This window comes from Salmo salar, chromosome ssa10 (assembly GCF_905237065.1).
Source record: "Salmo salar chromosome ssa10, Ssal_v3.1, whole genome shotgun sequence".
In the NCBI taxonomy this organism is placed as follows: Eukaryota; Metazoa; Chordata; class Actinopteri; order Salmoniformes; family Salmonidae; genus Salmo; species Salmo salar.
This window is the reverse complement of record NC_059451.1, coordinates 10861376-10883444: the sequence shown is the minus strand read 5'-3', so window position 1 is coordinate 10883444 and position 22069 is coordinate 10861376. Positions and strand designations below refer to the sequence as shown.

Genomic DNA, 22069 nt, shown 5'->3' with positions numbered 1-22069 from the left:
GTCTGTCTGACTCACCACACTACATGTCTGACCTGAATGTGTGTGTGTGTGTTGCCAGGCAACAGAAGGCTTACATCGCCACGCAGGGCCCGTTGGCAGAGACCACAGAAGACTTTTGGAGGATGCTGTGGGAGAACAACTCTACCATCGTAGTCATGCTCACCAAACTCCGAGAGATGGGCAGGGTAGGAGACACTTTATCTCTCACTCACTCACTCACTCACTCACTCACTCACTCACTCACTCACTCACTCACTCACTCACTCACTCACTCACTCACTCACACAGACCCACTCAAGCATTTTTCTCTCTGTCCATCATTCAGTTATCCTCTGTAGTGCAGTCTGTACTACTACCCCAATGACAAACGGAGCACATGCCTAACCTGCACTAACTGAAGTCTATGTATTCACGTTCATCTCAAAGATCTATTTATCCTATGCCCCCTCCTCATATGTGTGTCTCTCTCTGTGTGTGTTCACAGGAAAAATGTCATCAGTACTGGCCCGCTGAGCGTTCGGCCAGGTACCAGTACTTTGTGGTGGACCCCATGGCTGAGTACAACATGCCCCAGTACATCCTCCGAGAGTTCAAAGTCACCGACGCCAGGGTAAGTTTCTGTCTGTGTGTGTGTGTGTGTGTGTGTGTGTGTGTGTGTGTGTGTGTGTGTGTGTGTGTGTGTGTGTGTGTGTGTGTGTGTGTGTGTGTGTGTGTGTGTGTCCATGCGTATGTCCTTTCCTTAGAGATGACACATTCTAATTCTATTCATGCCTCTCTCCCATTGATACTATGTCTCGAAATGCTACTGTCCTATACACTGAGTATACAAAACATTAAGAACACCTGCTCTTTCCATAGCATAGACTGACCAGGTGAAAGCTATGATCCCTTATTGATGTCCCTTGTTAACTCCACTTCAAGCAGTGTAGATGAAGGGGAGGAGACAGGTTAAAGAAGGATTTTTAAGCCTTAAAACAATTGAGACAAGGATGGTGTACATTGAGGGGAAAAAAGTATTTGATCCCCTGCTGATTTTGTACGTTTGCCCACTGACAAAGAAATGATCAGTCTATAATTTTAATGGTAGGTTTATTTGAACATTGAGAGACAGAATAACAACAAAAAAATCCAGAAAAACGCATGTCAAAATTGTTATAAATTGATTTGCATTTTAATGAGGGAAATAAGTATTTGACCCCCTCTCAATCAGAAAGATTTCTGGCTCCCAGGTGTCTTTTATACAGGTAACGAACTGAGATTAGGAGCACACTCTTAAAGGGAGTGCTCCTAACCGCAGCTTGTTACCTGTAAAAAAGACACCTGTCCACAGAAGCAATCAATCAATCAGATTCCAAACTCTCCACCATGGCCAAGACCAAAGAGCTCTCCAAGGATGTCAGGGACAACAAGACCTGGAATGGGCAACAAGACCATCGCCAAGCAGCTTGGTGAGAAGGGGAAAACAGTTGGTGAGATTATTCGCAAATGGAAGAAACACAAAAGAACTGTCAATCTCCCTCAGTCTGGGGCTCCTTGCAAGATCTCACCTCGTGGAGTTGCAATGATCATGAGAATGGTGAGGAATCAGCCCAGAACTACACAGGAGGATCTTGTCAATGATCTCAAGGCAGCTGGGACCATAGTTACCAAGAAAACAATTGGTAACACACTACGCCGTGAAGGACTGAAATCCTGCAGCGCCCGCAAGGTCCCCCTGCTCAAGAAAGCACATATACATGCCCGTCTGAAGTTTGCCAATGAACATCTGAATGATTCAGAGGACAACTGGGTGAAAGTATTGTGGTCAGATGAGACCAAAATGGACCTCTTTGGCATCAACTCAACTCGCCGTGTTTGGAGGAGGAGGAATGCTGCCTATGACCCCAAGAACACCATCCCCACCATCAAACATGGAGGTGGAAACATTATGCTTTGGGGGTGTTTTTCTGCTAAGGGGACAGGACAACTTCACCGCATCAAAGGGACGATGGACGGGGCCATGTACCATCAAATCTTGGGTGAGAATCTCCTTCCCTATGCCAGGGCATTGAAAATGGGTCGTGGATGGGTATTCCAGCATGACAATGACCCAAAACACACAGCCAAGGCAACAAAGGAGTGGCTCAAGAAGAAGCACATTAAGGTCCTGGAGTGGCCTAGCCAGTCTCCAGACCTTAATCCCATAGAAAATCTGTGGAGGGAGCTGAAGGTTCGAGTTGCCAAACGTCAGCCTCGAAACCTTAATGACTTGAAGAAGATCTGCAAAGAGGAGTGGGACAAAATCCCTCTTGAGATGTGTGCAAACCTGGTGGCCAACTACAAGAAACGTCTGACCTCTATGATTGCCAACAAGGGTTTTGCCACCAAGTACTAAGTCATGTTTTGCAGAGGGGTCAAATACTTATTTCCCTCATTAAAATGCAAATCAATTTATAATATTTTTGACATGTGTTTTTCTGGATTTTTTGGTTGTTATTCTGTCTCTCACTGTTCAAATAAACCTACCATTAAAATGATAGACTGATAATTTCTTTGTCAGTGGGCAAACGTTCAAAATCAGCGGAGGATCAAATACTTTTTTCCCTCACTGTATGTGTGCCATTCAGAGGGTGAATGGGCAAGACAGTAGTTTCAAAAGTTTCCCGTGTGTATCAAGAATGGGCCACCACCAAAAGTCAACATGGGCCAGCATCCCGAAATGCTTTCGACACCTTGTAAAGTCCATGCCCTGACGAACTGAGGCTGTTCTACTCAGTCTGCATGCCTAGTGTATGTTCCATTCAACCTTTCACCTGTATCATCAGTGAGGCTTGAGAAAGCAAACTGATTGAGGCCATTTTCCTCCATCACATGACAATACAGTGCTGATAGGTTATGTGTCATGAGTATGCTAGTATGATTGCTCCTCATACCACCTTTAAAGGGGCAATCTGTAGTTCAAACAATAACAAAGGGTCCACTCTGCCACTGTTTTGGTAAACACCTGAGGGATTGTGTTGGAGAAGATCCCAGATTGCCCCTATTAATGACAATATTTAGATCCAGAGAGAGTTTTGACCTGACGAAGGAGCAGTGCCTTTTTGTCCTTTTCATATATGTGTGCCATTTGCCCATTTTAAGGAAGTGCATGAGACCACAACCATTTCTATGATAATATGATTGTCAGTGGTCTGTTTAAGCACTAAGGCCCATTCTACAGTATAGGCTACCATTTTGTGTCCAATGAAGCGGTAACTGTACTGCAGAACACTAGCCCACCTGGGACTGGCGGACATGTTGGATTGCTGCTTGAGCCAGTATGGCGGCTAGTTAGGAGCACTCATGTTGGTCTGGGAAAAAAACACTTTACACACTGGCCTAGCACTCAGCCCCCTGCATCTCCCACTGGGCAGATTAGACATAAATGCTGCTTAAGCTGGTGCTCTAGGTACCACACACACAAACTATACCTTTCCCTACCACACACACACACACACACACACACACACACACACACACACGCACACACACACACACAGTAAGGAGTGCCTGGGAAAGGTGGACTGGAGCGGCAGCTGCAGTGGTGATTCTAGGCTGTGTTAATTGTGATTGAATCATCAAAGCGGCCCACTCCAGTAATCAGGTTAGGCCGTACGCGTAAGGTCTCCCTAAGAAATGAAAGGGACCTCTAATCAGAGATGACTGGAGGAAGAGAGGGAGACGGACGAGGAAAGGAGCGAGAGAGGGTAGCGAGAGAGGTGGGTGGGTGGGAGAGAGGAGGAGGGAATGAGAGGTGGTTGGTATGCCTGTGTGGAAAGGGTAGGGGTGTGTGTGTGTGTGTGTGTGTGTGTGTGTGTGTGTGTGTGTGTGTGTGTGTGTGTGTGTGTGTGTGTGTGTGTGTGTGTGTGTGTGTGTGTGTGTGCATAGCAGAGACTCCACACTTCAGTTGTCTCTGCTAGCGAGGCAGTCACGTATTTAATCACACAATTTGACACAGTGCGCAGAACCCTAAGGTTGTGTGTTAAATTTATTTATTTAGATTTGTCTCTGCGCGCTTCATTAATTGTGTTGTTGTTGGTTTTTCTCCTCCTTCACTTTTAATCCGCGCGGGGAGGCAAAATGTTTTCAAATGAGGTTTAAAGGAAAAAACAAAGGTAAAGAAAGGCGACAGAATGGTAAGCGAGAGATAAGAGAAAACAGTGGCTTGTGACAGTCAAATTAAAGACACTTTTACACTGATGAGTCTGAAGAATAGTCGTCAAGGAAATGAGACAAGGCTAGGGACTAGGGAGTGTTTTGGAGAGTATTAGGATTTCTTAGCCTTTTTGCTTGGGACTCTAAATATAAACGCACCATGCAACAATTTCAAAGATTTTACTGTGTTACAGATCATATAAGGAAGTCAGTCAATTGAAATAAATTCATTAGGCCCTAATCTATGGATTTCACATGACTTGGAATACAGGTATGCATCTGTTGGTCACAGATACAGTACCTTCAAAAAAAAGATAGGGGCGTAGATCACAAAACCAGTCCACCATTTGTGACCATCGTTTGCCTCATGCAGCCCGACACATCTCCTTCGCGTAGAGTTGATCAGGCTGCTGATTGTGGCCTTTGGAATGTTCTCTTCAATGGCTGTGCGAAGTTGCTGGAAATTGGCGGGAACTGGAACACGCTGTCGTAAATGTCGATCCAGAGCATCCCAGACATTCCCAATGGGTGACATCTCTGGTGATTATGCAGGCCATGAAAGAACTGAGACATTTTCAAATTCCAGGAATTGTGTAGAGCCTTGCGACATGGGGCTGTACATTATCATGCTGAAACATGAGGTGATGGTGGAGAATGAATGGCATGTCAATGGGCCTCAGGATCTCATCACGGTATCTCTGTGCGTTCAAAATGCCATCACTAAAATGCAATTGTGTTCGTTGTCTATAGCTTATGCCTTCCCATACCATAACCCCACCGCCACCATGGGGCACTCTGTTCACAACGCTGGCATCAGTAAACCGCTCGCCCATACAAACCCATGCACGTGGTCTGTGGTTGTGAGGCTGTTTGGACCTACTGCCAAATTGACAAAACTGCACATTTTAGAGTGGCCTTTTATTGTCCCCAGCACAAGGTGCACCTGTGCAACGATGATGCTGTTTGTGGATGGATTATCTTGGCAAAGGAAAATTTCAGGAATCTTTTATTTCAGCTCATGAAACATGGGACCAACACTTTACATGTTGCGTTTTTATTTTTGTTCAGTGTAGTAGGGCTAGGTTCCAATTAAACATACAGCCAGCCTCCTCTCCTTTCCTTTTTTCCTTGTCTCCTTTCCTGACAATGGACCTGAAATCACTTGATAGGTATAAGCAGCATAGTGGAACCCTATCAACTCTGTTCAATGATCAGTGGTCATCAAGGAAGAAGACAAGGCTAAGGACTAGGGAGTGTTTGAGGAGTATAAGGACGTAGCCTTTGGTTCTGTATTGTATCCTCAGCCTCAGTTGCCAAATTCAAATTCAGAGACCGTTTCCTTTCTCTTCCAGTCGACTACTGAGATTAAGACACCACCATAATTGACTACCCTTCGGCAGAGATTCAAATAAAGCAATTTTCTCGATTAGTATAAGTCCAGTCCGCACCGATGTGGGTGGCCACCCCAAATTGGTCTTCCTCCCTTCCTGGTTGCATGTCGTTTTTTGCATGTCAGGTCCCTCCATCCATCAGTCCTCCATCCAGGATTACCCCGTTTAACACAATGTTTAGAAGAAGACACTTGTCACGCCAAATGCCCTATTGATTTCCTCTAACCGGGACTTACTCCACCGAAGAAATGACAAGCTAAAATGAAAGAGGCAGAGAGAGAGAGGCAGAGAGAGAGAGGCAGAGAGAGAGAGGCAGAGAGAGAGAGGCAGAGAGAGAAGAGGGGGCAGAGAGAGAGAGAGAGGGGCAGAGAGAGAGAGAGAGGCAGAGAGAGAGAGAGGCAGAGAGAGAGAGAGACGAAGTGAAAGAAAGGAAAGACTGTGAGAGAGGGAGAGAAAGGGAGAAAATAGTTAGAGAGAAAAAGAGAACTGATAGACTGTCAGATGGACGTCAGGGGAGACAGGTCATTGTGGTGTTGTATGAGGGCGAAGTTGAACTGGACCAGTTGTTGTTATTGAGCGGTCTACTAGACACAGATCGGGACAGCGTTGGGACTTGGCGGTTCGCTGACCCCAGATCAAGTTTCTCTCTGGGGTGTGTAGTGAAACAGTTATTGTTTCCGTTCCTGAATCCGTTTATTTGCTTGGTACGTGGTCATCATAGTGGACAATGAGAGAGTCTGTGGCACAGAGGGCGTAAAGTGAAGGATCTTGGTTATTACTGACCAATCCCTTCTCTCCCCTTACATCCTCCCCTTTTCCGTTTTCTCAATCCTCCTCTTTCTCCTTCCCTCCATCCCTCTCTTCCTTATCGCTTACCCTTTCCATCCATCCTTCCTCTCTTTCCCTTTCTCAGGACGGGCAGTCCAGGACAGTGCGGCAGTTCCAGTTCACTGATTGGCCGGAGCAGGGAGTGCCCAAGTCAGGGGAGGGCTTCATAGACTTCATAGGCCAGGTGCACAAAACGAAGGAGCAGTTCGGCCAGGACGGACCCATCTCTGTCCACTGCAGGTAAGGGCCCTGTGTGTGTTTGTGTGCGCGTGTCTGTGTGTGTCTCCATGCGCACACGGGCCTGCGTGTAGGTGTGAGACATGTGTCAGTGGTGTTCTTTAGCATTCAGACCAACACCATTATTTGTACCTAACAATGTCAGCATATAACACAGTATCCTGTGTTATAGGTGTGTGGGTGTCCGACTGCCGGGCTGATACATTGTGTTGCTAAGGGGATTACAACCAGCCTCCCGTGGTGCTAGTCTTAATGTCCTCCACAGACATGATGCATGTCTCTCTCTCTCTCTCTCTCTCTCTCTCATTCTTTATAAATCTCTCTCTCACTCTCTCTCTCTCTCTCATTCTTTATAAATCTCTCTCTCACTCTCTTATCAATCTCTCTCTCTTTCTCTCGCTCTCTCTCTCTCTCTCCTTACTGCCACTGCAGTGGGCTGGCATTACAACGCCTAAGGCTCGGCTCATTCATAATTGATCACACGGAGCGGCAGCCTGGCATTTGTAAATGGGAGGCACACAAAATAATTCGGCCATTTTTATTTTACGATTCACTGTGCGATAAATTTTTATCACATTGTGTTTTCTTTCTTCCAAGGTAACCTTTGTCATTAATTTGGCAAGCATATTCAAAAATATTTGTGTGGCGACCACTGAAATGTGTTACTTAGTATGTTTATGGTTAAGAAAAGTAGTCCCTGCACGCTGCTAACTTGCAAAGTTTCATCATTGTATTGAAACAACACTTTCCTTCGCAAAGCCACCAAACACTAGCCTGGTCCCAGATCTGTTTGTACTGTTTAGCCAACTTCTTTGGTTGCATAAACAGATCTAGGACCAGGCTAACATGAGATCTATCTATACACTAGATCTACCTGTATGGCCATCATTATTATGTCACCAGACTTTCACCACCATACTCCCATGGGGAAAATATGATATCACCGCCAGACATTGCATATACCCTTTAAGAGAGAGGGCTGTGTCTTAGGACCTGCAATAAAGCTGAGTTATCCTCTCTTGATGAAAGGATTTAGCCCAGCAGCCTGGTAGAGGAGGCACAGCTAATGCAGCGGCTCAGGAAAGCGAGGGCTCAGTGGTTACGTCCCAAATGGCACCCTATTCCCTATATAGTGAACTTCTTTTGACCAGAGCCCTATGGTGCCATTTGGGACACATACAGTGAGAGCATTGTCTTCACCTGGCATTTTGAGCACAGGCCCGGGAGTGTTATTGCAGAACTACTCTAACACCTTGGAAATCGTCTCAGTTCTGACCCAATGCATGCTGGGAAGTAGGAACGAGTCAGGGATGCCCCCTCCCCCCGTTGCTCTTCTCGGAAAGCTCCGGAAGCCCAACACTGAGAATTGGGCTCAGCTACTGTCTGTCTGCCTGGAGTGTCTGTCTGTCTGGACTGTGTAGGTTCCCTCCTTTGTTATCCTAGTGTCCTCTCGTCATCCTTCTCTCCCTACCTTCCTGCTCTTTGTGTGTTTCTGTCTCTTTCCAACCGATTTTCACATCACTTCCTGTTGAATGCAGAAGAGCTTGGCTTTGTTTGTTTGGAAGGTTTGTTGTTTGAAAGTGTACTGGAAAGTTCTTGGTAGCTAGCCAGCTTCTTAGTTTGGATCCTGCGACGCAGTTGGCATCAGTTGCTGGGACTGCTTGTCTCTTTCCAGTGATTATACCGACCAATTATGGGTCTGAGGAGCTATTTGGCGTCGCAGCTAGCCTAGCTGCTGGCTAGCTGCATATCAAGATAGCGGGTTTTCTTGAACGCAGCCCGCAACGCGGTTAGCCATTGTGGCCGGGACCTCGGATTGTCCCGGGTTTGTGGCTGTCTACATCCCTGCTGTTTGTTGTTTTCAATCTTCCCCGTGACTTACCCTGTCTGGAACTGCGAGGAGTAACAGCGAAACCTACGTTGCTAGCTACCATGACAAAGACCAAAGCCGGTGGGAGTACCATCACAGGTAAAGGATCTTTCAACCAAACAAAAAGAGGCCTACAAGCAGTTGTTACAACAACAAGAAAATAGCTTCAAGTGTTTTGTCCAAATACTTGTGGATTCTACTAATAAAAGAATGGACGACCTGACCAGAGAGGTCCAGGACCTGAAGAACAGTTTGCAGTTCTCCCAGGGTCAGCTCGAGGAGTTGAAACTGGAGAACGGCAAGATGCCAGCAATCTGTAAGTCATTGAGAGAGGACATCAGTCGTGTGTGAGCCCATGTTAACAATGACAGATAAATCAGACTATCTCGAGGGACAATCAAGGCGGAACAACCTGGTTGTGGACGGAATTGCAGAATCTCCACATGAGACCTGGGCGGAGTCTGAGGACAAAGTGAGGGAAATGATCACTGAGAAATTGAAGATGGACCACAGGAAGATTGAGGTGGAGCGCGCCCACAGGACTGGAAAACCCACCACCAGCCCAGGTGATAGGCCCAGGCCAATAGTGGTCAAGTTCCTGAGGTTCAAGGACAAGGTAGATGTTCTGGAAAGACCCAAGAACTTGAGAGGAACTTATATCTTCCTCAACGAGGACTATCCTTAAGCTGTGCACCAGAAGAGGAAAGAACTGATCCCAGCCATGAAAGATGCCAGAGCCGGTGGGGACATTGCTTACATCTGCTATGACAGGCTCATTGTCCACCCTCCCTCCCAGAAGCCTGGAAGGGATGAGAGAGCCAAGCCTATGGGTTCGTAGCTTCAACCCCGCTGCACACACACACACACACACCAATTGATTAATTCACTGCTGAATGTCTATTTTTTCTCTTGCTTTGTTTGCTCTTTTCAGTATTATGTTTTTTCTCTGATAAGCTACCCAGGAAAGGGCTGAAAATATCCCATATATATATATATGTAGCCTTAGAAATAAGGTTCATGAAATCAATAACTTGCTAACATCAGATAACATTCATATATTAGCCATTTCTGAGACTCACTTAGATAATTCATTTGATGATACAGCAGTAGCAATACAAGGACATAACATTTATAGAAGAGACAGAAATGCTTAAGGGGGAGGTGTTGCTGTATATATTCAGAGCCATATCCCTGTAATGCTTGGAGAAGATCTTATGTCAAGTGTTAAAGTGTTGTGGTTGCAGGTTCACTTGGCACATCTAAAGCCTTTTCTTTTGGGGTGTTGCTATAGGCCACAAGTGCTAACAGTCAGTATCTAAATAATATGTGTGAAATGATTGATAGTGTACAGTATGGGATGTAAACAGAGAGGTCTACTTTCTTGGGGACCTGAATATTGACTGGTTTTCATCAAGCCGTCCGCTCAAGAGGAAGCTTCTTACTGTAACCAGTGCCTGTAATCTGGTTCAGGTTATTAATCAACCTACCAGGGTTTTTACAAACACTACAGGAACAAGATCATCCACATGTATCGATCACATTTTTACTAATACGGGAGAACTTTGTTCTAAAGCTGTATCCGTGCCCATTGGATGCAGTGATCACAATATACTGGCTATATCCAGGAAAGCCAAAGTTCCTACAGCTGGGCCTAAAATAGTGTATAAGAGATCATAAAACATTTTGCTGTGACTCTTATGTGGATGATGTTAAAAACATTTGTTGGTCTAATGTGATTAATGAGGAGCATCCAGACGCTGCACTTGATGAATTTATGAATTTGCTGCTTCCAATTATTGATAAACATGCACCTGTTAAGAAACTGACTGTTAGAACTGTTAAGACTCCATGGATTGATGAGGAAATGAAAAGCTGTATGGTTGAAAGAGATGGGGCAAAAGGAGTGGTTAATAATTCTGGCTGCACATCTGACTGGCTTACTTACTGCAAATTGAGAAATGATGTGACTAAATTCAACAAAAAGAAGAAGAAACTGTATTATGAAGCCAAGATCAATTATATACAACTTTGGAGTACTTTAAATGAAATTATGGGCAGAAAGACAAATTTCATTGAATCAGATGGCTTATTCATCACAAAACCATTTGATGTTGCCAATTATTTTAATTATTATTTTATTGGCAAAGTGGGCAAACTTAGGCAGGAAATGCCAACAACGAACAGGGAGCAATTGTATTCATGCATAAAAAAACTAATAATGATGACAAATAAAGAAAAGCATTGCGAGTTAGAATTTTGTAAAGTTAGTGTGGGAGAGGTGGGGAAATGATTGTAATCGATCAATAATGACAAACCTCCTGGCATTGACAATTTAGATGGAAATCTACTGAGGATGGTAGCAGACTCTATAGCCACTCCTATCTTTCATATTTTTAATCTGAGGAAAGTCTTTGTTCTCAGGCCTGGAGGGAAGCCAAAGTAACTCCACTACTCAAGGGTGGTAAAGCGGCCTTTACTGGTTCTAACAGCAGACCTATAAGCTTGCTGCCAGCTATTAGCAAACCGTTGGAAAAAATTGTTTGACCAAATACAATGCTATTTCTCTGTAAACAAATTACTTTCAGCATGCTTATAGAGAAAAGCACTCAACATGTACTGCACGGACACAAATTACTGATGATTGGTTGAAAGAAATTGATAATAAGACAATTGTGGGAGCTGTACTGTTAGATGAAAAAACTTGTGTTATGGCTTTTCAACCTCTGCCATATTGTGGATTCAGAGCTATCTATCTAATATAACTCAAAGGGTTTTCTTTAATAGAAGCTTCTCTAATGTCAAACATGTAAAGTGTGGTGTACCGCAGGGCAGCTCTCTAGGCCCTCTACTCTTTTCTATTTTTACCAACGAACTGCCACTGACATTAAACAAAGCATGTGTGTCCATGTATGCTGATGATTCAACCATATACGCATTGGCAACCATAGCTATTGAAGACACTGAAACCCTTAACAATGAGTTGCTGTCTGTTTTGGAATGGGCGGCCAGTAATAAACTGGTCCTGAACATCTCTAAAACTAAGAGCATTGTATTTGGTTACAAGTCATTCCTTAAGTTCTAGACCTCAGCTGAATCTGATAATGAATGGTGTGGCTGTTGAACAAGTTGAGGAAGCTAAATTACTTGGTGTTACTTTAGATTGTAAACTTTTTATAAGAAACAATGTGTTTAAAATCCCAAATTGTTTGCATAGTCAACTTACACACAGCTCTGACACACACACTTATCCCACCAGACATGCCACCAGGGGTCTTTTCACAGTCCCCAAATCCAGAACAAATTCAAGAAAGCATACAGTATTATATAGAGCCCTTATTGCATGGAACTTCCTTCCATCTCATATTGCTCAAGTAAACAGCAAACCTGGTTTCAAAAAACAGATAAAGCAACACCTCATGGTACAACACCTCTCCCCTATTTGACCTAGATAGTTTGTGTGTATGAATTGATATGTAGGCTACGTGTGCCTTTAAAAAATGTATGTAGTTCTGTCTTTGAACTGTTCTTGTCTATTGATGTTCTGTATTATGTTCCATGTTTTGTTTGGACCCCAGGAAGAGTAGCTGCTGCTTTTGCAACAACAAATGGGGATCCTAATAAAATACCAAATACCAACTACTCACACTGTGTCAAATCAAAAGATGGTACAGAATTATTATCTTTCTCTCACTTTCTTCCTTTCTATCCCCCTCTTTCTTCCTTTATCTTTTATTCCTCCACATATTTTCCTAATGCCTTGCATTTTCACCTTCACTTTACTCAATCTTCCCGAATCAATAGAACCCAGAGAGTGTTCTTCAGTGGAAGCTTCTCTAACATCAGATATGTACAGTGCAGTGTCCCTCAGGGCAGCTGCCTTATGCCGTTACTCTTCTCTATTTTTACAAATGATTTGCCCTTACACAAAGCTAGAATTACTATGTATGCGGATGATTTCACACTCAACCTGTCAGCACCCAAAGCCAGTGAGCTCACTGAAAGCTCACTGAGAGTTACAGTCAGTATCTGAATAGGTGATTTAATAATAAACTGGTCTTAAATACATCTAAAACTAAAAACATTTCATTTGGTTGAACACATTCTCTATGACCTAAACCTCAACTGGAGTTGTGTATAAAGGGTGTGACCATTGAGCAAGTTGAGGAAGCTGGATGGTCAATTATCATGGTCAAGTCATATTGCTAAAGTTGTTGTGAAGAAAAGGGAAAGGGGGACACCTAGTCAGTTGCACAACTGAATGCCTTCAACTGAATTGTGTCTTCTGCATTTAACCCAACCCCTTAGCATGTTTTGCTAAGCACTAGAGCCTGAACAACTGCACTAGTTGTTCAGGCTCTGGTCTTGTCCCATCTTGATTATTGTCCGGTAATATGGTCAAGTGCATCACAGAAAAACCTTGCAAAGTTGCAGCTGGCTCAAAACAGAGCAGCACGCCTTGCCCTTAACTGCACACACACAGAACTTACATCAACAACATATTTCCTGGTTGTGGATTGATGAGAGAATAACTGCTTCTCTTCTAGTTTTTACATTCAGGTCAGACACCCATACATACCCAAGAAGACATGCCACCAAGGGTTTCTTCACAGTCCCCAAATCCCCAGAGCCATGATTACACCGAACTTCCTTCCATCTCCACTTACTCACGCAAACAGCAAAATGACCTTAAAAAGATGAAACAACATTTCATGGAACGGCGGGGACTTTGATGGGACACATACACACTCTAACACACGTGTTATGTACAGTATTTAGTTGTATTGTTATTATTTATTTTCTTACTTGTCATGTTTCATGTTTTTTGTGAACCCCAGGAAGAATAACTGCTGTCTCTGCAAAAGCTAATGGGGATCCAAATAAACAAACAACTCTCTCTCTCTCTATCTCTCTCTCTATTCTACTGCCTCCCCAATTCCTATCTAATAGAGCCACGCATTTTTTGTCATTAATTGCCTGATTACTTTCTGTGAATGGGAGTGTAAATCCTCTCATTCAATGCTGCTTTCCACGGCGGTTAGATTTGGAAGTCTATCTATTTATAAAAGGGTTTGATGGAGTTTAAGAGCCATATGACAAGCTGTGACTAGCTCCCCAGGAAGAGCTTTCTTCACACTCCAGGAGAGGATGGGGTTGGTGTGTAGGAATGGAGGAGGGGGGGTGAAAGGACAGAAGGGGGTAGACTTTGTGGTGACATAGTGTCCACATAGTGTCTTGTTCGGTCAATCTAATGTCAGAAGTTTTCGAGGTAGAAAATGGTCAAAGTTATCTTTGGTAAAAAAAAAGCATTGTAACCTTACAGAAACTGTCATGGGGCGGGTAAGAGAGAAAAATAAATCTGTTGTCAAATCAATTATTGTTCCATTGGTAAAGTGGAAGTCATTTCACACCAAAGTAGCTTACGGAGACAGCCCTCAAGTATTTCAGGATCAGAGTTAAGACTCGCCCTATTTCTGGGGACTGTCGCAGGGAAAGGTTTTCAATGGGGGCTTAATGATGCAAAGTGTGTGTATGTGTGTGTGTGCGTGCTCATATGTGGGTGCGTGTCCGTGTGTGTGTGTACGCATGCGTTTCTTATTGTCTACATACAGTTGAAGTCGGAAGTTTACATACACCTTAGCCAAATACGTTTAAACTCAGTTTTTCACAATTCCTGACATTTAATCCTAGTAAAAATTCCCTGTCTTAGGTCAGTTAGGATCACCACTTTATTTTAAGAATGTGAAATGTCAGAATAATAGCAAAGAGAATGATTTATTTCAGCTTTTATTTCTTTCATCACATTCCCAGTGGGTCAGAAGTTTACATGCACTCAATTAGCATTTGGTAGCATTGCCTTTAAAATGTTTAACTTGGGTCAAGTGTTTCTGGTAGTCTTCCACAAGCTTCCCACAATAAGTTGGGTGAATTTTGACCCATTCCTCCTGACAGAGCTGGTATGACTGAGTCAGGTTTGTAGGCCTCCTTGCTCACACATGCTTTTTCAGTTCTGCCCACACATTTTCTATAGGATTTGAGGTCAGGGCTTTGTGATGGCCACTCCAATACTTTGACTTTGTTGTCCTTAAGCCATTTTGCCAGAACTTTGGAAGTATGCTTAGGGTCGTTGTCCATTTGGAAGACCCATTTGCGACCAAGCTTTAACTTCCTGACTGATGTCTTGAGATGTTGCTTCAATATATCCACATAATTTTGATGCCATCTATTTTGTGAAGTGCACCAGTCCATCCTGCAGCAAAGCACCCCCACAACATGATGCTGCCACCCCCGTGTTTCACGGCTGGGATGGTGTTCTTCGGCTCGCAAGACTCCCCCTTTTTCCTCCAAACATAATGATGGTCATTACGGCCAAACAGTTCTATTTTTGGTTCATCTGACCAGAGGACATTTCTCCAAAAAGTACGATCTTTGTCACCATGTGCAGTTGCAAACCGTAGTCTGGCTTTTTTATGGCGGTTTTGGAGCAGTGGCTTCTTCCTTGCTGAGCGGCCTTTTAGGTTATGTCGATATAGGACTCGTTTTACTGTGGATATGGATACTTTTGTACCCGTTTCCTCCAGCATCTTCACATGGTCCTTTGCTGTTGTTCTGGGATTGATTTGCACTTTTCGCACCAAAGTACGTTCATCTCTAGGAGACAGAACTCATGTTTATACTTGCATACTATTGTTTGTACAGATGAACGTGGTACCTTCAGGCGTTTGGAAATTGCTCCCAAGGATGAACCAGACTTTGTTTTCTGAGGTCTTGGCTGATTTCTTTAGATTTTCCCATGATGTCAAGCAAAGAGGCACTGAGTTTGAAGGTAGGCCTTGAAATACATCCACAGGTACACCTCCAATTGACTCAAATTATGTCAATTAGCCTATCAGAAGCTTCTAAAGCCATAACATAATTTTCTGGAATTTTCCAAGCTGTTTAAAGGCACAGTCAACTTAGTGTATGTAAGCTTCTGACCCACTGGAATTGTGATACAGTGAATTATAAGTGAAATAATCTGGCTGTAAACAATTTTTGCAAAAATTACTTGTGTCATGCACAAAGTAGATGTCCTAACCGACTTGCCAAAAGTATAGTCTGTTAACAAGAAATTTGTGGAGTGGTTGAAAAACAACCTAAGTGTATGTAAACTTCTGACTTCAACTGTACGTGCGACCATGTATGCATTCGTGTGTGTTCCACATTGTGTACTTGTGTGCGTGCGTGCATCCTCATATGCGGGTGTGTGTTCGTGTGTGTGTGCACGAATGCTTTCGAGATTGTGTACGTGCATGTGTGCGCGAGCGTGTGTGTCTGTGTTCGTGTTGTGTGGGCGGGCATCAAAGTGGAATGTGTACGTTCCTCACATCAAGATTATCTCTCACATGATCGTTTTAAAGCCAGATGTTAAACTGTCTAGCGACGGCCTGATGATGACTGGTATCCAGGGACAGAAGCAAGAACACAGAGTGGACCAAATGGACACATAATAGCTGTTACTAGAACATGATTTCCCTAGACCCATATTTAGGGCTGGTTTCCTGGACACAGATGAATAAATCTAGCCCTCGACTAAGAATGATGTTCAATGGAGATTCTCCATTCATTCATACTTTTTAAGTCTAGGATTTCGGGCTTCATTTTAAAGCCGAAGTTGCTGTATACATTTTTTTAAAAACATTTTTACATATAAATGAATGATATATACTGATTTGATTCTTGAAGAACATAACTTATGCATGCCTCATGAGCTTAGTTCAACTGTCGTACTCCGTCAGAATCCAAAATATACGCTTGTTTTACTCCAATGTTTATAAATCATGTAAATGTAAACTAGCCTCAAAACATGGTTCAACCTACAATTTTAATATCATGGATTGGTCAGTCCTTGCATCCATGGCTCTCTCTATGAATTTGAGAGTGGTTACATTTCTCCAGGCCCATCCCTCAGCTTTTTACCAAAACAGAGACGGAGTGAATGCTTTGGTATTGTTTCAATAAAGGACTCTAGCTTTAAACCAGCCAATACACTTTAGACAACTTAAAAAATGTACGCAAGATGGAGCTCTTGGTGTAATAGTTTGACTTCATCTGTTGTGTGTTGTCGTTTTTCCAGTGCGGGAGTTGGCCGGACCGGTGTTTTCATCACTCTCAGCATCGTACTAGAGAGGATGCGCTACGAAGGCGTGGTGGACATCTTCCAAACGGTCAAGATGCTGCGGACACAGAGGCCGGCAATGGTGCAGACAGAGGTGAGAGGTCACTCTAGACCACATGTGTGAAACTCAAGGCCCTAGGGTGAGCCTATTCAATCCGACCTGTGGGTGGTTTGAGTCATTTTTTATTTTATTTAAATAAAGGTTTCATGAAAAAGGATCTCAATCGACATTTAAATGACTAAAAGCAAAGTTGAAACTGTGTAGAAGTGATAATGGACCTAGAGTTATAGTCTCCTCACTCTGCCCAGCTTGCTAACAGTTATCAAAATGAAAGCTAGAAAGTCAGGGAGCATCGAAAAATTCCAAAAGTGATAGAAAGAGAACTATTTTTTGCTCATTTTTGACGGCATGAATTTTAATACATTTTAAGTGCAACCTCCGGACCTCGGTGAAGGCCAAATGCAGGCCGCAGGAAAAAGAGTTTGACGTCTCTGCTCTAGACCCACAGGCCTTTGTGAATGTTGTGGTCCTTGTGTTTTTTTTTATGTAGTTTGGCCATGGGTGCTAAGAATACGCATCAGAATTGTGTTAGCATTGGTACAGTCTGTAAGTCTTAGAGCTGCTGGCTTTGTAGTATTACACTGAACAGTGGATTATTCTCTTTTTTGCTGCTATCACAACGTGATATTAACGTTTCATATTTTGTCTTTTGTCTATGCAGGATGAATATCAGTTTTCCTACCAGGCGGGTCTGGAGTACCTAGGAAGCTTTGATCACTATGCAACGTAAAAAGCCATCTCGTCCCCCGAACCGTTTTCCCCTCAACAGTCTCCTGAGCCATAGAAACTTGCTTGAAATTTGAAATGACAACAAAAACAACAACAACAAACAGAAAACAAAATTCAACCAACAGGAAAGCGAAATAATTGTAGATTTTTGTTGTTGTAAAGAAATCCATTTAAAACACAAACAATAGTGCAATTCCAATTGGACCTAATGGACTTTGATGCCGGTGAGGAAAGTGTAAACGATTCCGTCAGCAAAACCAACTGATGCCCCTCGCTCGGGAGAAAGGAACCAGAAGTGGTGGCTCAAGCTGTGGGGTGGGAATAATCAAAAGTGTCAGACTGCTAACCTTACCTCAAGTGTTCAGATGTGGCGGTTGACATTGTAAACATTTTGTGGACATCTATTAAAAAAATAACTACGTACAAACAATACAAAGATAACAGTGAATGAAGGAAAAGTGACTAGGTGAACGCGACTGAGGTAAAAAAAAAAGCTAAAGAATTGAGAAACTGAGAAAAGGGTGGACTGGATGTAGCTTGGATGAGGGAAGCAGTCTTATTTTTTAACATGTTAGGGCAGAGGTTCAGAGTTTCTAATTGTTTATTAACACTTTTGATGGCCTAACTGTGGTTGCCTGTGTACACAGATGATTGTCCCCCAAAACGTCGGACACCGATGATGAGACTAACACACTGAGTTATAACGCTAAGCTACTGGCAAGAGAAGTCAACCCCCATTCGGTACCCCCTACCACTCTCATCTCTTTCTAGCAAGAGAACTTCGACTGCCCATAGTTCTGGTATGACCTTTCAAACTCGCAACTCTTCAAGTCTCCATCATACCCACAAAGGGCATCCCTATATCCCTTCAACTCTTTGGGATAAGAGGAGCCTCTGCAGTAAAGAATAGTCTGGGTGAAAGTGAGGACGGTGTCTTAAAGTGACTACCATAGGTGGATTTTGTCAAACGCCAATATCAATTTACTGTGTCAGTTTCTCCAGCACTTGACTTGTGGACCGTTTTTTTTGGTGCTGTTGAGAACAAACCCCACATGTTTATACAGTAACCACTGATATATCTCTCTTAGCCTCAGTCACCAAGGACACTGGGTAAATGACTGCTCTTGCAAGACCAGAGAAATGACAACCATGTCCCATGACTTTTTACGATCACTCTTCGTTCAGGACTAGTTGTGCCATGAGTTACTGGTGCAGCGTCCACCATTTTGAATGGTGAGCTCAGGCAGCCTTTAGGCTACAACGAGTGAAATCACCACATGAGGTCGGGAATGAATGGTGAATGGCGGCAACTGGGCTCTCCGCAAACGTGTACAGTGACCAACAACCCATTGTAATCATGTGTTACTTTGTCTTACAATTACTTGTATTTCTGGGGTTTTCTGTCGATACCAAACATGCTGCTTATTCTCCTGTATGCTGTAAGTGTGACTCTATGGTATGGGATGACAACGGAGGTGCCTGGTCTGGTCGTGGCAGTTCTCACCCAGGCGGCTGCGACTGAAAGCGCATCCACATGTTGTTGTCCCCCCCCTCCATCTCTCACTAGACATTTTAGTCCCAAGCTTAGCGAGAAACTAGTCCTCTTGCAGTTATGGTACTAAGAGTGGAAGGAAAGTAGTTAAAAGTTGTGAGGAACTGAGTTGATAACCCAGAGAAAGGTTCCAGTCTTTTCCCTTCCACCTATAGGCCAAAGGCCACTGAAGTTGACTGCGGAAGAGGTGGCCATGTTGGATTGGGATGTCGTGATGTGAAAGTTATAGCCACGATACAAATAAATTGCACATCACCAAACTTGAAACCTAAACGATAGCAGGGCCGATTCTACGCACTATGTACATGTGTCTGATTAAAAACAAGCCCTCAAAGCCCCCAATTTCATTTTTTTATCAGAGGTCAGTGCTTTGGTATACCCAGGAGTATACTTTTACATTGGCTTCTGTGAAGGGTTTTCGATTGGTATGTACACTAACAGAGTGATGAAAGGAACTGTGTGTAGTCTTTCTGATTTCCAAAAAAGCCTTATTGTTATTGTAACATTATGGAAACATTAATGTTGTATTATGATGACTCTTGTTATTTTACTTTACATAGCTGACTTTTATTTTAGTTTTTGTTTAGTTTTTTTAACAGAGATATTGTATCACATTTTTTAATTAGCAGTAAGAAATAAATGCTTATTTGTTCATATTATGTTAAAATACATTCTATTTTTTCACTGTAGAAATGTTAAGTATAACATGTGTTTGTGTGGATGTGTACATATATACTTATATATCGCACATTCACACATACATATATATTTAAATACAGAATATAAAAATATACCCAAACTCTTTAGTATGAATTTAGTTGTTTTTCTTTTACCCATAAACTTTCAATTACTCATGTAAAATTATGATGGATTTTTGTATATATATATTTTTTTGTAACCATAACCTTAACCTTGGGAAATATTGTTTGTTTCTCTGGGAACAATGAGGGGAGGTGTCTAGCCGAGCGCCGCTCCTACAACCCTTTTTAATTCCCACCACTCGGTAGACCTGTACCGATAAGGAGATGGCATTTTTAATTGTCGTTGAAATGATTATTATCATTAACAGTAGTTATTAGTATTCGTTTGAGTATTATTTTCATAGATAGTAGATTAAATAGTATACAAAGCATTCAATTAGAGGCAAACCACATTATTACACATTTGTATGAATTTGCCAGACTAAAGGTACTTTTTGACCGTGTACAGACTAGGATCTCCCTCTTTCTCAGAAGTCCCTTTTCTCCCTCCTTTTTATTTGGTCTTTCTTTTCAGACACAACATGATTATCCCTTTGTTAGATATCAACTATGATCCAGAATATAATACCTGTAAATAAACAAATATATAGATTATATGTATTTGTATAATTTGACCCACAATGCTATCTTACTTCAAATCAAAGACTGAACTGCAAATATAAGGTTCTACTCATTGCAAAGTTCCTGGTGTTTGTAAAGCGTGCTTTCTCCCTTTGTAACATTTGTATTCCACTGTTCTCTGTTCTTAAGTCCCCAGTTTCTTTGTGATATATGCCATGTTAGCAATATCCCCTACTAGCCACCCACAGCTAACTCTGTTATGAGACAGGTCAGTGAGGACCCCATAACATTTGCCTCAGCACAGGCTTCTTGCAAAGTGAACACTGCTTCCTTCTCCAGACATTGGAAATGATGGCAACCAAAGGACTATTCCTTTCCTAAACAAAAGCTCCCAAAAAAGGAGAAGTGCTAGTTTTCCCAACTGCCTAAAAAGCCAAGAAGTAGACAGTCCATTGGCAGTCAAAGGGAGAAAGAGGAGATAGTTTTGCTATTTAGCAACTGGCCATAGTGCGATGTCACAGCCATTAGGGGCAGAGAATTACACTACCACTGCCCCTGATTCATGAAATGATGTAATATGTTTTGCTCACGTAAGACTTGTATAGAACCATACTGTGTTCCTTTTTTTGTTGTTGCCATGTTTTGTTACGGGATGCAGAATGAATCAGGACTAAATGAGAAGGAGCCGTGTGATGCAAAGACCAGGAGAAAAGAACAGTGGGAATCTAACCATTTCATATGAACTAAATCTTGAAATGAGGACTTTTTGGGACTGAATTCAAAGACTGGTTAAGGGCCCATGCCAAAAACCAAGACCGTGGACGTCTTTGGAAGCTTGTGTGACGTGTTACTCTTTGACTTCATGTAAAGATGCCAGACTTTTGACAACAGCAGCCAAATTACTGGAATATTCCACAGAGGGGGGAAATTAACGAAATAGAAAAATTACTACAAAATAATAGAACATATACATACAACAGCCAACAAAAAGATAAAGGACCCAAACTCAAGCAAAATAGTTTTTCTTTTTATGAGGGCCAAGTGCTATCGCTTTCAAACTGTTACTTCTAACTGAAACAATGATTGGTTTAAAACCCACTGTGTATGTAGATATGTTGACTTTGTATTAAAGAAATGTTGTCTGAAAGTGTACTCTGTTGTTTTTTTCATCCAAATATTGCCCAATCTTTTTAACCAGGTTTAAGTGCAGTCAGTAAGGCATTCTGAGTATGGTAATGGTACACATTTTAATAAATGATTACTAAATACTAATACTTAATTATAGTGCTTGAAAGGAGAGACTCAATCTACAGGTGACACAGTGCATGGTACATAAAGCACAGTCTTTTCTTTTCTATGCAGACCTGCTATCGTATCAATAATCAGTGTTCCTTTATGCCGTGCTGTGTTTGTAATCATTGTAAATCATTTTTATGATTGCTTAAGACACCCCCATGGTTTGTTTCTTCCAACACTTTATGCAAGTCATGGCTGTGGGTCCCCAATGGCAGCTTATGACGAGACAAAATCAGATGAATGAAGCAGGATTTGTATCTTTTTGTGAACACATCATGCCTCTGCACTAATCTGGACATCAACCTATCTCAGTAAAACATCCAATGTCCCAAGTAGCTGAAATAACCTCTCATTTTGACGTCTCTTGAAATGTGTTAAAATGTCTGTAGACCTACTCCATTTCACTGAGAACCACTTTGGGCTTGTACCATGCTTGCACAACATCTGCAAAACCA

General features: G+C 42.5%; 1 protein-coding gene across 32 annotated transcripts in view; it reads left to right on the top strand.

The window, feature by feature from the left end:
• The window catches only part of LOC106613507 (receptor-type tyrosine-protein phosphatase S), a 282372-nt gene extending 260907 nt beyond the window's left edge, over nt 1-21465 (top strand). For all 32 annotated transcript variants that reach the window (XM_014215826.2, XM_014215825.2, XM_014215827.2 and 29 more), the window contains 5 exons: nt 59-185; nt 485-610; nt 6478-6632; nt 16613-16748; nt 17377-21465. In XM_014215826.2, the coding sequence (XP_014071301.1) occupies nt 59-185; nt 485-610; nt 6478-6632; nt 16613-16748; nt 17377-17445 (613 nt within the window). In that variant the 3' untranslated portion in view covers nt 17446-21465. The remainder of the gene's footprint in view (nt 1-58; nt 186-484; nt 611-6477; nt 6633-16612; nt 16749-17376) is intronic.
• The last annotated feature ends 604 nt before the right edge of the window (nt 21466-22069 follow it).